A 15651-nucleotide genomic window follows, 5' to 3' on the forward strand; every position below is an offset into this window, starting at 1 on the left:
ATGTGGTGGGCTTTGGACAAACATAAAGTCCCAATGAAGTACGTCGAGCTCATTAAGGACATGTACACCAATGTTGTGACTAGAGTTCGAACAAGTGATGGAGACATGGATGACTTCCCGATTATGATAGGACTACAAGGGTCAACTTTGAGCCCTTATTTATTTGTCTTAGTGATGGATGAGGCCACAAGGGACATACAAGGAGACATCCCTTGGTGTATGTTTTTCGCGGACGATGTAGTGCTAGTTGATGAAAGCCGGACATGAGTGAATCAGAAACTGGAGTTATGGCGGAAGACTTTGGAGTCCAAATGTTTTAGACTTAGTAGAACTAAAACAGAGTATATGTGTCGGTGTTTCATACAAGCACCGGCAAGTAAATTTATAGTGATGCGCGTTAGGCCCGGATGGTGCGCTAAAGGACATAAGATTTATACTGGTTCAGGCCGAATGTCCCTACGTCCAGTATATTGCTGCTCGTGTTATTAGCACCGAAAATAGTTCGTAGTAGGAGGTACAAACGGTCGAGAGAGGGACTGGTCCCAAGTCTCTGATGGAAGGGTCGAAAGGATGCCAAGAGCTTGGTAGCAGCTTGACTATGTGTGATGTGTTTCGTGTTGTCCCAAGTCCCTCCTCTTGTTGGAGGAAGCACATCCCCTTTTATAGATAAAGGGGACGGCTTTACAAGTGAGAGGGCAAGGATGTGTATGCTACCCAGCCTTGTTGTTCACGTCTACCAAGCCTTGTAGTCCATTCCGGAGGGTGCGAGAGGATGGTAAGCGCCTACAATACTGTCGATGCACTGTAGAATGTCAGGATGGCTACAGAGTACTGCTCCACGCAGGATATGGACTCTGGTATAGTAGTCTTGACTTATGAGCCTTGCCTAGCCTTGCTCCTCACACCTTCTAGTTCCTATGAGTCCCCATCGGAGGGACGTGGGTCAGGGTCCGAAGTAGCGCTGTGGGCAAGGCCTTCCGATCGGAGAGGGCGTCCGGAGGCTAAAGTGAGTGCTCCAATCTGGTGGACCCGAGGGGCCGTGAAGTGGGCGCCACTCCCTTGGGACCATAACGTGGTGACAGCACATCCGTCATTTGTGGAGGACACGAGTCCTTTCCTGGACCGTAGTGGTTATCGTATGTCTACATCGGGTTCCGTGTCCGAGAGCTAAAGGCGACGCCTACAATTCTGTAGGGCGAAGAGCATGCACCCGCAACACTTTTCAGGCTCTGCTACGCCTGGGAGGGTCTAAAGCACCCATCCCGTCGTTCCCTGGTAGTACTTTTCCTGCCGGGGCATAGGGTATGGTCCTCGAAGCCACGGTTGACCTGAACGTCTTGTCCTACTCGGTACCTATTGAAAGCTCTAGTTTGGTTTTGGTGAATTGATGAAACCCTAAGTGCTAACCTAGTTTATCAAGTGATCATGAGATAGGTAGCACACTCCAAGTGATGAAGCAAACGAAGATCATAGCATGACAATGATGATGCCATTGTAATGATCAAGTGCTTGGACTTGGAAAGAAGAAAGAGAAAAACAAAAGCTCAAGGCAAAGGTATAAACCATAGGAGCTATTTTGTTTTGGTGATCAAGACACTTAGAGAGTGTGATCACATTTAGGTTTGATAGCCGTACTATTAAGAGGGGTGAAACTCGTGTCGGAATGCGGTTATCAAAGTGCCACTAGATGCTTTAACTCATTGCATATGCATTTAGGATCTAGTGGAATGCTATCACCCTTGAAAATGTTTGTGAAAATATGCTAACACATGTGCACAAGGTGATACACTTGGTGGTTGGCACATTTGAGCAAGGGTGAAGAAGTTAGAGGTGAAATGGAGTTGGTCGAAATGATGCTGGCGTCGGTCAACTGACCGGACGCTGGGTCGCTCAGCGACTGGACGCTGAAGGGCTACGTCTGGTCGTGTTGTCAGTCAACACAGTAAGAAGTCACAGTGTGACCGGATGCTGGCAGGGTCTGGTCGAGCATGACCGAACACGTCCAGTCGGCAAAAGTCGGTTTTGGAACCTTACTGTAAACGACCGGACGCTGGTGTTCAGCGTCCAGTCAACTCAAGCGCAGTGTCCGGTCAAGACTGATGACCGTTGAAGTCAGGACACGTGGCTGACTGCGAGCGACCGGACGCTAGGGGCTCAGCGTCCGGTCAACTGACCAGAGCGTCCGATCAGCCCGCGTTATGCCCAGTGAAGGGGTATAATGGCTCTATTTCGTGGGGGCTTCTATTTAAGCCCTATGGTCGGCTGTAACTCGTATCTTTGGCCATTTTTATTGACATAGCAACCTTGTGAGCTTAGCCAAAGCCCTCCCACTCATCTCCATCATTGATTCATTATCTTTGTGAGATTGGGAGTGAATCTAAGTGCATTGCTTGAGTGATTGCATCTAGAGGCACTTGGTGTTCGTGTTTCACTATGGATTTCGCTTGTTACTCTTGGTGTTTGCTGCCACCTAGACAGCTTGGAGCAGCGAGGATCGTTGAGCGGAGGGTGGTGATTATCTCCGGCTCTGATCATGGTGATTGTGAGGGGTTCTTGACCTTTCCCCGGTGGAGAGCCAAAAGGTACTCTAGTGGATTGCTCGTGGCTTGTGTGATCCTCATCTTGTGTTGGTTGTGCGGCACCCTATTGAGGGTTTGGCGTGTGATGCCAATTAGCGCGTGAACCTCCAAGTGAGTGAATCACCACAACGAGGACTAGCTTGCCGGCAAGCAAGTGAACCTCGGTAAAAAATCATTGTCTTCATCATTGATTCCAAGGTGATTGATCTTTATTGTTATTCATCCTTGTGATTGATTGGTTCCTTTATTTACACGGCGGTATAACCTTCTTGATCACTCACATTACATTACCGCAAACTAGTTGTTAAGCTCTTTAGTGTACCTAGTTGTGAGAGCTTGCTTGCTTGGTAGGTGTGGCTCTTTAGTTGGCTTTTGAGAGCACACTAACATAGAGTAGTATCTTAGCTATTGTGTGAATAGATACTATCTAAGCTAGACTTGTGGTAGGTGGCTTGCTTTTTGAGTAGGCTAGCGCAACACTTGCTTCGCCTCATAATTGTCTAACTATTTCGTTAAGTGTTGTTGTAGAAATTTTTATTAGGCTATTCACCCCCCCTCTAGCCATTAGGACCTTTCACCTATCATCATGAGGGGGCGGGGAGAGGTTGACAGGCGAGACAAAACCAGTCTTTGGACATCGGGCGAGGCGAAGTCCGCCCTCGGGGGTCGGCGCGAGGCAGAGTCTATCCCTAAGCCCTCGAGCAAGGCGGAGCTGGCCCTTATCCCTCGGGTGAGACCGAGCCTAGCCCTCGGGGGTCAGGTGAGGCGGAGTCTAGCCCTTAGCCCTCGGGCGAGGCGGAGCTGGCCCTTATCCCTCGGGTGAGACCGAGCCTAGCCCTCGGGGGTTGAGCGAGGCAGAGTCTAGCCCTTAGCCCTCGGGCGAGGCGGAGCTGGCCCAAGGACGTCGGACGAGGCAGAGTCTAGCCCTTAGCCCTCGGGCGAGGTGGAGCTGGCCCAAGGGCGTCGGGCGAGGTGGAACCAAACTCCCGTTATTCGGGCAAGGAAAGTAGCGGCGTCCTTGTCTGTCCGAGAGTTTTTAACGTTCGATGGTTATTAGTTCCACCTCCTGGGGTACCCCGGTGTTAGGTCCCCGATAGTAGCCCCCGAGCCCCTGGGTGATTCGGATAGAATCGCTTGGGGTGTTTTTGATTTTGTCGGAGTTAATTTGCTAGAGGGTGCGTGCGAGCGCACCTGATGGGTGTAGCCCCCGAGCCCCTTGGTGATTTAAGTAGAATCGACTAGGGGTAGTATCGGACCCTTTGCGGGTAAGGCTGAAAGACTTGGTTTTTCGTCGACGGGATATTTTAGTTAGTGTCGGCCTAGCTGGGACCTGACCGCGGATCGAGGCCCTGGTGACGCTTGTGCCCTTAAGTCTCGGTAGTTTGCGGGCCTATCCCTCGTTGGGATGGGTCTTTGGATTCGGGACCCTAGATGGGCCAGAGGGAAAAGCTCTGTGACCCGTGTCCCCTCGATGGAGAGAGAGTCCCGGTCCGTCGGGGAAGGCGAACCGTTCGGCGTGATTTTTCGGGAAGGGATAGGGATCGTGTGCGCGTATCCCGCGAGGTGACGCGGCGGTGCGTGTGGCAGGCTTGGAGATCGAGGCGGACGGTTGCCCTTCTCGCATTTGTCGCCCCTATAAAACCACGGGGTTCGCCCCTAGGGTTCTGCATTTTGCCTCCTCGCCTTCGCGTCCTTAACCTCCGTCGTCAATCGCCTGCGTCTCTTGCACCCATACTGCCTCTGCCGTCAAACTCGCTGCTGCCTTGTTCCCCGAGCGACTCCTGCCGTCGTAATGGACCCAGGGTACAAATCCAACATCTCTCGTCAGCGCTTAGAGGGCCTCGTCCACCGAGGCCTCCTTCGCCCGTTGACCGCCGCCGTGGAGTGGCGGCTGCCCGGTGAAGAGGGGGAACCGAAGCCACCCAATGGGTACGTTGTTTCTTTCGCCCACTTCCATGAGCGGGGATTCACCATGCCCGCCCATCAGTGTAACACCCTAGGTGTTAGCCTTGCATAACTTGACTTGCATAGCATAAGCATGATCATCAAGCATTCATAAACAAGCATTTACAATTGAAACATTGGATTGAAACATATGCAACATGTGCTTGTTATTGCATGTTTCCTTGTACATATGCAAATGATCATGAGTGTATACATGTAATTAGTTGATATGGATCACAACAACATGTAGCAACACATAGGTTAGCAAATAGGACATTGTTCATGAAGGTCACCTTTCATGATCAAACACTTAAGTAAGATTTCATGTGTTAACCTAGATAGCACTATATGTGACTAATACATGAAATGATTGTATGACCTTGCAATTTACTTAAACATATTTAGAGTATCATTATGAACAACTTTGATATTCATGGTTAGGGGTAAATAGGTCATTAAGCCATAGTTTCAAGTGTATCATCATTTGAATGTGACATGTTTGACCAAGTTTGAACTAGGTGTTAGAGACCTTGCATGGAGGAGGTCATTAAAGCAAAGTTGTAGTGTTTGGCAAGGGGAACAACTTTTATTTTTGGGTCATTGACTGATTTAGCTCCTAACATGCTTGAATTTGGATCACAAGAATCAGCAAAACCAACATTTCCACACTTAGCAATTTTTCTAAGTCCTTGTTAACTGAACAGCCTGACAAGCTGACCTTCAGGGTGTTGTAACTTGGTTTTGGTTGCGAAGTAGAGCATGTTTATTTAACAACAAATGAAGCTGGTATATAGGTCTACGATTTTGGTTTAAGGAGTTTTCACTGATATGCCTTGGATTAGGAATTTGAACGCTGTCATTTGGCGCTGTCACTCGGAGCAAGAAGACGAGGGAGCTTGCGAAGAAGAAGGCGATACGGAAGCAACAAGCTTGCGATCGAGGAGAGGAGACTAGTAGTGATGACGACGACGATCATGATGATGACGATGATGAGACGGCAGCCGGCGTGGATTGGGGTGACCTGGTGAATGAGGACTCGCTATCCCTGTAGGGACCCCTTCCATTCCATGCGGAGGGAAGTGAGTCCGCGGGGACAATGGAGCCGGGCCTGCCTCTGGGTTCGGCGGGAGCCAGAGGATCCGCCGTCACCCATGGGGTGCCAGCGGTGGATCGGTGGATGGGAGGGGACAGATCCGAGGCCGTCCCTGAGGTACTAGTGGAGGGGGCGGCTCCGATGCCGTGGCCCATGAGCTGATGGAGGGGGGCGGCTCTAGCGTCGCGCCCCATGAGCCGATGGAGGGGAGCGGCTCTGGTGCTGTGCTCCCGGAGGCAAGAGAGACGAGCCCCCCTGTGTCAGAGCAGGGGGCAGGCTTGAAAAGGTCCCACCCACATGAGTTGGAGCAGGGGTCCGGGGGTTCATCCCCTAAACGTACCCGTTGACCGAAAGCACCAGAGTACGTCGCCGATTCCCCTCGTTCTCTTCCTTTATTTTTCCATTCCGACCTTATGCCCTTTTTCCGTTTTGTAGATTCTTGCGACGGGGCCACCCTTTGGGGCCGGCGCCTAGGAAGAGCCTTGCCCTTCAGGAGGGATGGATCACGCTGCCCGGCGTCACCCCTGTTTCGGGCAGGAGTGATGCTGTCATTGTAGCCTCGTTGGCTGGTCCGGCGGCGTCCATAGTGGCGCCCGTGCCCTTGGTGGTTGTCGAGCAGGCTGCCGCGACCGTGACAAGCCAGAGGCAGCTAGATGCGGCTGCGGTGGCATCCGAGGGGGTGGCGCATTCCGTGCCCCCGACGACCCAAGTGACGGCGCCAGACGTGGGCCGGGTGGAGTTGGATGCCGCCGCGGTGGCGTTCGACGGAGCAGCGCAGTTCGCACCACCGGGGGCCCCACCGGAGGTGGCCACGACCGCGATAAGCCCAGCGGGGTCGGATACTACCGTGGTGGCGTCCGAGGGGGTGGCACAATCTGCGCCACCCGCGGTCCAGGCCACGGCGCCCATGGTAGGCCGGATGGAGGACATGGCCGGAGGGTCTTCGGTCGTCATGACAGTGGTGGGGAGGACCCAAAGGGAGCCGCCTTTGGCCCTGTTGTCGGGAGGTGGCCGCTCTCCCGCGAGGGAAGAGCCGCCGCTTCAGTGGATGGCCGCTAAGGACCCGTCATCGGCTCTGTTCTCGCTCGACGATGCTGCTGAGAGCCTGGAGCGGGAGAATCTAAACATCGGGTTCTCGGCTACGTTGAATGCCTTGAATGAGGCCAGTGGTGCCTTGCGCAAAATCCTCGCTCCTTCTAGCCGGGTATCCGCTTGATCTTCTCGCTTGTTTTCTTCTTTCTTCACATATTTTTTCGTGTCTTCTGATTCCGGTCCATTTTTTAGAACATTGTTGCTCGTAGCCGAGACAAGTCCCGGTTCCTCCATGAGCAAAAGGCGGAATGGGACTGCCTTACCAAGGACGCCAGGCTACAAGGAGATGTAGGCGCGCAACTCGCTGCAGCACAGCAGCGGGAGATCGAGGCGCGTCGAGATACGGAGGAGGCTCATGGAATGTTTGAGGATCTGTCGGCGAGGGTGAAACTGGACGAGGAGGATGCCGCCAGGCTTCGAAAGGAGCAGGACGAGCTGTTATAGAAGGATGCCACGGCCAGTGAGCGGGCCGGCGAGCTGCTGGCGGAGCTGGAGACAGAGCGAGACCTCAAGCTGAAGGCTGAGGAGAGGTTCATGGTGTTGCAGCAAAGGGCAGACCGGGACGCCGCATCGATCACCCGGTTGCGCGAGGAGCGGGATGAGCTACGCTGGACCGAGGAAAGACTTCGCTCGGAGCACAGCGCAGCTCGTGAGGATCGTGACCGAGCCATCTGAGAGCGCGACGAGGCGCGTGGGGTGTCCGACTCCCTCCGGGCGGATCTTGGCGTCGCGGTGAACCGAAGGTTGGATGTTGAGAGCGCTGCTGCCAGGCTGGAGAAGGAGCTTACCGAAGTGCGAGAGATCCTCCAGACCAAGAGCGACGAGCATGACCTTCTACAAGCCGTTGTTAGGGTGGTCATCGATGCCCTGAGGGTGGAGCAGCCGGTGGAAACTAGCTCGCTCGTGGCTCGTGCCGCGGGTATCATGGCACGGGTGGGCCAACTTGAGGAGGATGCCTTCCACACCGAGATCACCCAAGCCTTTGCTGTTGCTCATTCCCATTATGCTCAGGAGATTAACCTGGAGGTAATGAGCCATGGCTTCGCGCCTGTCCATGATGACGATGAGCTGGACGAGATGGAAAAGGCAGTGGCTCCCCTCGCGCGGAACCTGGCGAACAGGTTGAAAGAAGAGGTCCTTCCTTCGCGGAAGTAGTTAGCTTGATAAACACTTTATTTGTAATATGTGAACAAGTGTTAGTACTTTTGTGTCCTAGAAACGGTTTTGTAATTTTTATTTCATTTGTTTGATCTTGCCTTCTCTTTTTTGTGATGAAAAAAGATTTAGACAATCGACCCTTTCGTTTGTTAAGGCCGTAGGGCCCGAGGTTTTGTAGAGGAAATTTTAATTGTGCTGGTGAGCAAAATTACCGTAGCTGTCGGGACTGGTCTTGATGCGAAGAGGAAGTCTAATGTAATGTTTTCTCAAAAAGAAAAGAAAGGAGGTTCCCATACCTTTATCAGCCCCCGAGTGAGATCCGACCCCTTGTGGTTTGCTGGGGTCAGATGTTACTGGAGACCAGAGCGAGGGAGGCGAACTTACGTTCCCATACCTTTGTTGATTGCTGCGTGACCGTGCGTTATGAGCTTGCTAACGGGGCTGTTCAGACGGAATCCGATCCCGTTTGCTTCGCGGCAGGGTCGGTGAAGCCCTCGGGTGGCGTTCCGCTACTCCTTGGCCCGCCTTCCAACAGATTCCCCCTCAATGGGGTTTCTATGGGCTCAGCTAGAGGCTAGATTTGAACAAGAAGGTTGAGACGATCCTACTTGCCTTAATGCGGGTCGGGCAAAGGCCATTGAGGCTCATCTGTGTTTTCTCCCCTAGCTCTTGTTTGACGCGAGGCGGCTCTAGACCCTTCGCTGGTCAGCCTTCGAACCTCGGTCTTTCGATCTTGGATCGAGCGGCTCGAGCCCCCGGGCCCTTTAGGGTCTGCTAGGGGTCGGCCATGTTTTCGCGCGCTACCCCATCCTCGGTTTCCGCGGCTGGAGGGGATGAGTTGACGACACTTGCCTCGATGGCTCGAGTGTCGCGCTCAATGAGCTCGCTAACGGGTATGTTCGTGTGGAATCCGGATCCATCATTCGCTGACGGGGTCGGTAGAGCCCTCATGTGGCATTCCACTACTTAACCCGCCTCCCGGCAGATGCCTGAGCCATTTGCTGGTCTTAGGCGGCCCGTTGGCCTCTCCTCGACGGAGATTCTGTGGGTCTGGCTCGAGGTTAGAATCGAACGAGAAAGGTCGAGATGTCCCTATCCGCTTCTAAACGGGGTCGGGCGGGGCCGCTGGGGCTCATTTCAGTTTTTCTCCCCTGGCTCTGTTTGACACGAGGCGGCCTCGAGCCCTTCACGGGTTGGCCTTCGAACCCCGGTCAGGCGTCGCTCATATTGAATGAGGCGGCTACCGCTTCGTGACATGACACGAAGCGTTGAGATGCAAGGATTTGCATATGTGGTGTTTGGATATATGGATTTAGCGTATAGTTTAGTCGAAACAAAAGCGGGGGTCGGTAACGTTACCTTGGTGGTATGAGCCGTGGGAAGCTCCTACCATACATGTTCGTGCCAGGTTTGGGTCCGATATTTGCGACGAGGCCAGCGTAACCTGCATAAGTTCTACAGGTGGACCCCTCCAAACTCCTTGTGGGAAGGCGGGAGCTAAGGCTAGTAGTGTGAGGAACTGTGAACGCGATTATGCTAGTGAACCAAAAAATACTGTAGCCGTCGGGGCGTAGGGTCTGGTGGTTCATCCAGTTGTACTCATCATTTTATTCCCACACGCGGTGCTTTTGGTCTCCCAAACGTAAGGAGGGGTCGGGCTAAGAGGGTGTTTAAACAAACAGGCACCCTCGGCAGCCCCCGAGCGATGTCCGTGCCCCTACCGTTGCTGGGGTCGGAGGCTCGGTAAAGAATTCAACACTCAAAGTAAGTAAACAGGGGTGCTTATCTTTCAATTGGTCGTTCGTTCGTTGTTTTGCCTAGGCCGCCCGATCGACCCAGGAGGCCCGCTGGACTCCCCCTGGAGGGAGGTTCCGTTGTCGGGTCGTTCCATGGTCCTGCCTGGGGAAGCGGAAAGTTGCCTGTAGGTGAGCATGCCCCGGTTCTCGTGTCCGAGGAGCATTAGTGGCGGGCCATGCCCGGGTGATGTTCTGGCTTACCAGGCGGCGTCCCCTTAGATTTCTGTCAGCATTGATTTTGCATTTGCATTGAATAGAGGAAGGCAGAGAGTTTTCGTTCGAACCTTTCGCCTTTCCTTAGTTGCTCAGCCCCCTCTTTAAATAGGGGGGGGGGAGGGAAAAGGAGTTCTCGCCCCACCTCCCCGCCAGCTTCTGAGCCGCCACCTCTTCTCCTTCCTTTTCTCTGAATGCATCGGCTCCTAAGTAAGAGAGGGTAATGCCAAGGAGAGAAGAACTCACATATCTGCTTGTGAATATAGAGCGTGATGTCGAGCTAGAGGTCATCCAACATAGATGAGATGGCGTGGTTCGCCGGTGCTGAGGAGGGGTCGCTGCTGCCAAAAGAGGAAAGGCGTCGGAGGGTCCTAAGCGCTGTCGATTTTGCCATCGTTGGTTGCGGCCTTCCTTCAGCGGGAGGCGCTTTCTGCCCCGACGCCGTTGTTAGGGTTGCGGTTGATGACGATGGCGTAGTCCCCGGGCGTCCCGGTGGAGGCGCCATTGTCGGGGTTGCGGCCGATGACGATGGCGTAGTCCCTGGGCGCCCTGGCGGAGGGACACCGCAATCGTCGACATGGTGCTCATTGTTGCAGATGACGGCGCTTTTGAAGATCCGGCGGAGCGGTGGGACGTCACCGATGGAGAGCATGGCACGGCGGCCACAGTAGACGAACTGGTCCGTGTACATGCCCGGACGTCGCCGATGGAGAGCTTGGCGCGGCGACCGTAGTAGTACTCGTAGTAAAGCTAAGCAGAGACTGTAATCGAATAAGTTTGGGGGAGCCCCCAAGTGAACAGTCCTTTGAATTTTAGGAGTACACTAGTCCTTTGTGTGATGAAATCACTTTGTAAGTGGTGAATTTGTGCAAAATTGAACAAGTTTTCATGTTTTGTTACGACAAACAGTAACAGTTTTTCAGTTTCCTTTTTTGTGAAGAGGTTTCGATGCCCTCCCATGGCCCAAGTTGCAAAAAACTAGGAAGGTGGGTGAATTAGTTCTGATTATGTTGGTGAGCAAAGAGGTTGTAGCCGCTGGGGCGTGGGTCTCCCATAGTTCTACCACTTGTACTCAGAATTTGTTTCCAAAATCTTAGTTTTTAGGACTTGAGGAGAACCGAAAAATTTAGATAAAGTTTGCAAAGATAACCACAGGAAGTGTTTGCACAATGTACTTGTATTATTTGTATCAGCCCCCGAGTGAGGTCCGGCCCCTCGTGATTTGCAGGGGTCGGATGTCACTAAAGATCGGGGATTTGTAAAGACAAAAACTGATAAGAAGGAACATGCGTTTATTAAGGGTAAAAACGACGTAGCTGCTCAATGTTCCAGGCGTTGGTGAAGACCTCGCCGTTGATGGTTTTCAACTTGTAGGCGCCTAGGAGGAGTACTTCCGCGACGACGTACGGCCCCTCCTAGGGCGGGGAGAGCTTGTGGCGGTCCTTATTGCTCTGCACGAGGCGGAGGATGAGGTCCCCGACGTTGAAGGCCTGGTCCCACACCCGTCGGCTGTGGTACCATTGCAACACCTGCTGGTACTTAGCCGAACGGAGGAGGGCGATGTCGCGGGCTTCATCTAGCTGGTCCATGGCGTCTTGGTGGGATGCCTTGCCCCCCTGTTCGTCGTATGCTCTGATTCTTGGTGCTCCGTAGTCAAGGTCCGTTGGGAGAACGGCCTCAGAACCGTAGACCATGAAGAAGGGTGTGTAGCCGGTGGCCTGGCTAGGAGTTGTCCTTAGGCTCCAGAGCACCGCCGGGAGCTCAGCGAGCCAGCGCGCGCCAAACTTGTTCAACCGGTTGAAGATCCTGGGCTTAAGGCCTTGCAGGAGCATGCCGTTTGCACGCTCGACCTGCCCATTCGTTCGGGGGTGCGCGACGGCTGCCCAATCGATCCGGATGTGTTGTTCATCGCAGAATCAAATGAATTTCCTACCAGTGAACTGCGTGCCGTTGTTGGTGATGATGGAGTTCGGTACTCCAAAGCGATGGATGATGTCAAGGAAGAACACAGCTTGCTCGGATTTGATCGTGGAGATCGGTCGAGCTTCAATCCATTTTGTAAACTTGTCAATGGTGACAAGTAGATGGGTGAAGCCCCCGGGTGCCTTTTTGAGTGGCCCAACCAGGTCGAGCCCCCAGACCGTGGAGGGCCATGTGATGGGGATCACCTGGAGCGCCTGGGCCGAAAGGTGAATCTATCAAGCGTAGTACTGACACCCATCACAGGTGCGTACAATTTGCTCGGCGTCGGCTACTACGGTGGGCCAGTAGAAGCCCTGTCGGAATGCGTTTCCAACCAAGGTCCTCGGCGCGGCATGGTGACCGCAGAGCCCGCCATGGATGTCGCTCAGCAGAAGTCTTCCCTGTTCGCTGGGGATGCAGAGCTGTAGGATCCCGATGTGGCTCCGTTTGTAGAGTTCGCCTTCTACAAGAACGAAGGATTTGGCGCGGCGTGTGAGCCGTCGAGCTTCTGTTTTGTCTATCGGTAGTATGTCGCGGAGGAGGTAGTCGAGGTAAAGCGTTCTCTAGTCGTCGAGAGGGTCGAGCTCTGCTGCTGGACCTTCTTCAACCTCCATGACCTCAGGGTTGGGTGGAGCAGTCGGCGGGTCGGCCCCCGAGGCTGGATCAGATGGGCCATCGTCGGCCTGTTCTAACCCCCCGTAGTGCACCGAGGGCTTGTGTTGATCGCTGGCAAAGACACCCGTCGGTACTGGCTCTCGGCCAGATGCTGCTTTCGCGAGTGCGTCGGCTGCTTCATTGAGGCGCCTCGGGATGTGATTGAGCTCGAGGCCATCGAATCTGTCTTCCAGTCGTCGGACTTCTTGGTAGTACGCCGCCATCTTGGTGCTGTGGCAGCTTGACTCCTTCATGACCTGGTCGACGACCACCTAGGAGTCGCCCCCTGATGTCGAGGCATTGGATGCCCAGCTCGATGGCGATTCATAGGCCGTTGATGAGCGCTTCGTATTCTGCGATATTGTTTGATGAGGGAAATGGAGCCGAACCATGTACCTCATGTGGACCCCGAGGGGGGATATGAAGACTAGTCCCGCGCCGGCGCCCTTTTTCATTAGTGATCCGTCGAAATACATCGTCCAGTACTCTTGATCGACGACCGTTGGTGGCATCTAGACTTCGGTCCACTCTGCAATGAAGTCAGCCAGCACCTGGGATTTGATCGTCATTCGAGAGGCATAAGTAATGCCTTGATCCATCAGCTCGAGCGCCCACTTTGCGGTTCTTCCTGTAGCGTCTTGGCTACGGACGACCTCGCCGAGGGGGAACGATGTCACGACTGTCACAGAGTGTGACTCAAAGTAGTGGCGTAGCTTTCTTTTGGTGATGAGGACGGTGTAGAGGAGTTTCTGAATTTGGGAGTAGCGAGATTTGGAGTCGGATAATACTTCGCTGATGAAATATACAGGGCGCTGCACCTTGAAGGCGTGCCCCTCTTCATCCCGCTCTACTACTAAGGCGGCGCTAACCACTTGCGTGGTGGCCGCTATGTACAGGAGGAGGGATTCTTCATTGCTTGGAGGAACCAGGATCGGGGGTTTGGTTAGAAATTGCTTAACCATGTCAAGCGCCTCCTGGGCCTCGGCTGTCCACTCGAAGCGGTCGGACTTCTTCAGGAGTCGATAAAGGGGGAGCCCTCATTCACCGAGGCGTGAAATGAATTGGCTGAGGGTGGCAAGGCACCCTGTGATCCGCTAAACCCCCTTTATGTTCTGGATCGGGCCCATCCTTGTGATGGCTGAGATCTTCTCTGGGTTGGCTTCGATGCCGCGCTCGGAGACAATGAAGCCGAGCAGCATGCCCCTCGGGACCCCAAAAACATATTTTTTGGGATTGAGTTTGATGCTATTTGCCCGGAGTTTCGCAAAGGTTCGTTCGAGGTTGACAACAAGATGGTCAGCCCGTTTGGACTTAACTACGATGTCGTCGACGTAGGCCTCAACGGTCCGCCCGATGAGGTCCCCAAAGCAGTTGAGCATATAGTGCTGGTATGTCGCCCCTGCGTTCTTCAGACCGAACGACATGGAAATGTAGCAGAACGATCCGAAGGGGTGATAAAAGACGTCGCGAGCTAGTCGGACTCTTTCATCGCAATCTGGTGGTAGCCGGAGTATGCATCAAGGAAGCAGAGGGTTTCGTACCCTGAGGTAGAATCGACTATTTGGTCTATGCGTGGCAAAGGAAACGATTCCTTTGGGCACGCCTTGTTGAGGCCCATGTAATCGACACACATCCTCCATTTCCCGCTCTTCTTTCGCACAAGAATGGGATTTGCTAACCACTCTGGGTGGTGTACTTCCCTAATGAACCCAGTAGCCAATAGTTTTGCTATCTCTTCGCCGATGGCCCTACGTTTTTCCTCGTCGAAGCGGCGCAGGCGTTGCTTCATCGGCTTGGAGCCTAGGTGGATTTTCAAGGTATGCTCGGCGACCTCCCTCGGGATGCCTGGCATATCTGAGGGTTTCTACGCAAAGATGTCTTTGTTATCGCGGAGGAAGTCGACGAGCGTGCTTTCCTATTCAGAGGAGAGCGCAGTTCCGATGCGGACTTTTTTTGCCCTCGGAGCTGCTGGGATCCACGAGGACCTCCTTGGACCCTTCCATCGATTCGAACGATCTGGACGACCTCTTTGCGTCGGGCGCTTCTTCAACGGCCTCCTCCCTGAGGGCGGCAAGCTCTTTGGAGGCGACGACTGCTGTGGCGTGGCCGCAGCATTCGACTTCGCACTCATAAGCACGACGGAAGGAGGTGCCGACAGTGATGACCCCACGGGGACCCAACATCTTTAGCTTGAGGTATGTGTAGTTGGGGACGGCCATGAACTTCGCGTAGCATGGACGTCCGAGGATGGCGTGGAAAGTTCCGGGGAACCCTACCACGTCGAAGGTGAGGGTCTCAGTCCTGTAATTGGACTGATCCCCGAAAGTGACAGGCAGATCGATCTGCCCTAGCGGTACGGCCTGTCTGCCAGGTACGACGCCGTGGAAAGGCGCTTGGATGGGGCGGAGGTTCATTCGGTCGACGCCCATCTCGTCAAGCGTTTTGGCGTACATGATGTTAAGGCTGCTGCCTCCGTCCATCAGTACTTTCGTGAGTCGCTTTGGGCCAACGATTGGATCGACAACAAGCGGGTACCTTCCCGGGTGTGGGATGGCATCCGGATGGTCGGTTCGGTCGAAGGTTATGGCGGATTCTAACCACCGGAGGAAGGCAGGCGTGGCCGGTCTGGCCGTATAGACCTCGCGGCGCGCGACCTTCTGGCAGCGCTTGGAGTCGTAGGCCGCTGATCCTCCGAAGATCATGAGGGCACCGTTCAGCGTTGGGAAGGCGTCGTCCTTCTCCTTTGCGTCGTCTGTGGTGGGGGCAGGTTCCTTCCCCTGCTCTCCTTTGTTGAGGCCCCCGGACAAATATTTGCGCATGAGGCCACAATCCTTGTATAGATGCTTGGCCGAGAAAGCATGGTTTGGGCATGGCCCCTCGAGCATTTTCTCAAAGTGGTTTGGAGCGCCCTCCGCGGGCTTCCATCCACCCTTGCGGTCGGCAGCGGCCACGAGCGAGTTGTCGCGCCGTTGCTTCTTGTTTTTTCTTTTGGCGGGACGGTTGGAGGCGCCTTCGCCGGCGTCCTCGTCTCCCCTCGCCTTGCCATCAGAGCGGTCGAAGATGGCTCCGACCGCCTCCTCTCCTGAGGCGTGGCTGGTGACGATGTCTAGGAGCTCCTTGGTGGTCCACGGGCCCCTACACCCCAGCTTATGAACCAAAG

The 15651-nt window shown here is 54.1% G+C and overlaps 1 protein-coding gene across 1 annotated transcript; it reads left to right on the forward strand.

Moving 5' to 3' along the window:
* The first annotated feature begins 5674 nt into the window (after positions 1–5674).
* On the forward strand, positions 5675–7863 carry LOC136461009 (uncharacterized). Its single transcript, XM_066460496.1, has 4 exons — positions 5675–5733; positions 6052–6820; positions 6901–7145; positions 7479–7863. Exons 1-4 carry the CDS (start codon positions 5675–5677, stop codon positions 7861–7863), a joined length of 1458 nt encoding a protein of 485 aa, XP_066316593.1.
* Positions 7864–15651: the final 7788 nt, after the last annotated feature.

The sequence above is a fragment of the Miscanthus floridulus genome, chromosome 6 (genome assembly GCF_019320115.1).
Source record: "Miscanthus floridulus cultivar M001 chromosome 6, ASM1932011v1, whole genome shotgun sequence".
In the NCBI taxonomy this organism is placed as follows: domain Eukaryota; kingdom Viridiplantae; phylum Streptophyta; class Magnoliopsida; order Poales; family Poaceae; genus Miscanthus; species Miscanthus floridulus.

Bases quoted from the DNA above. Each gene is read 5' to 3' on its own strand.
- LOC136461009 (XM_066460496.1), top strand. From the start codon at position 5,675: ATGGGGTGCCAGCGGTGGATCGGTGGATGGGAGGGGACAGATCCGAGG. The intron at 5,734-6,051 runs GTACTAGTGGAG...TCCGTTTTGTAG, and splicing joins GATCCGAGGCCGTCCCTGAG to ATTCTTGCGACGGGGCCACC. The intron at 7,146-7,478 runs GTTATAGAAGGA...CGCTGCTGCCAG, and splicing joins CGAAAGGAGCAGGACGAGCT to GCTGGAGAAGGAGCTTACCG.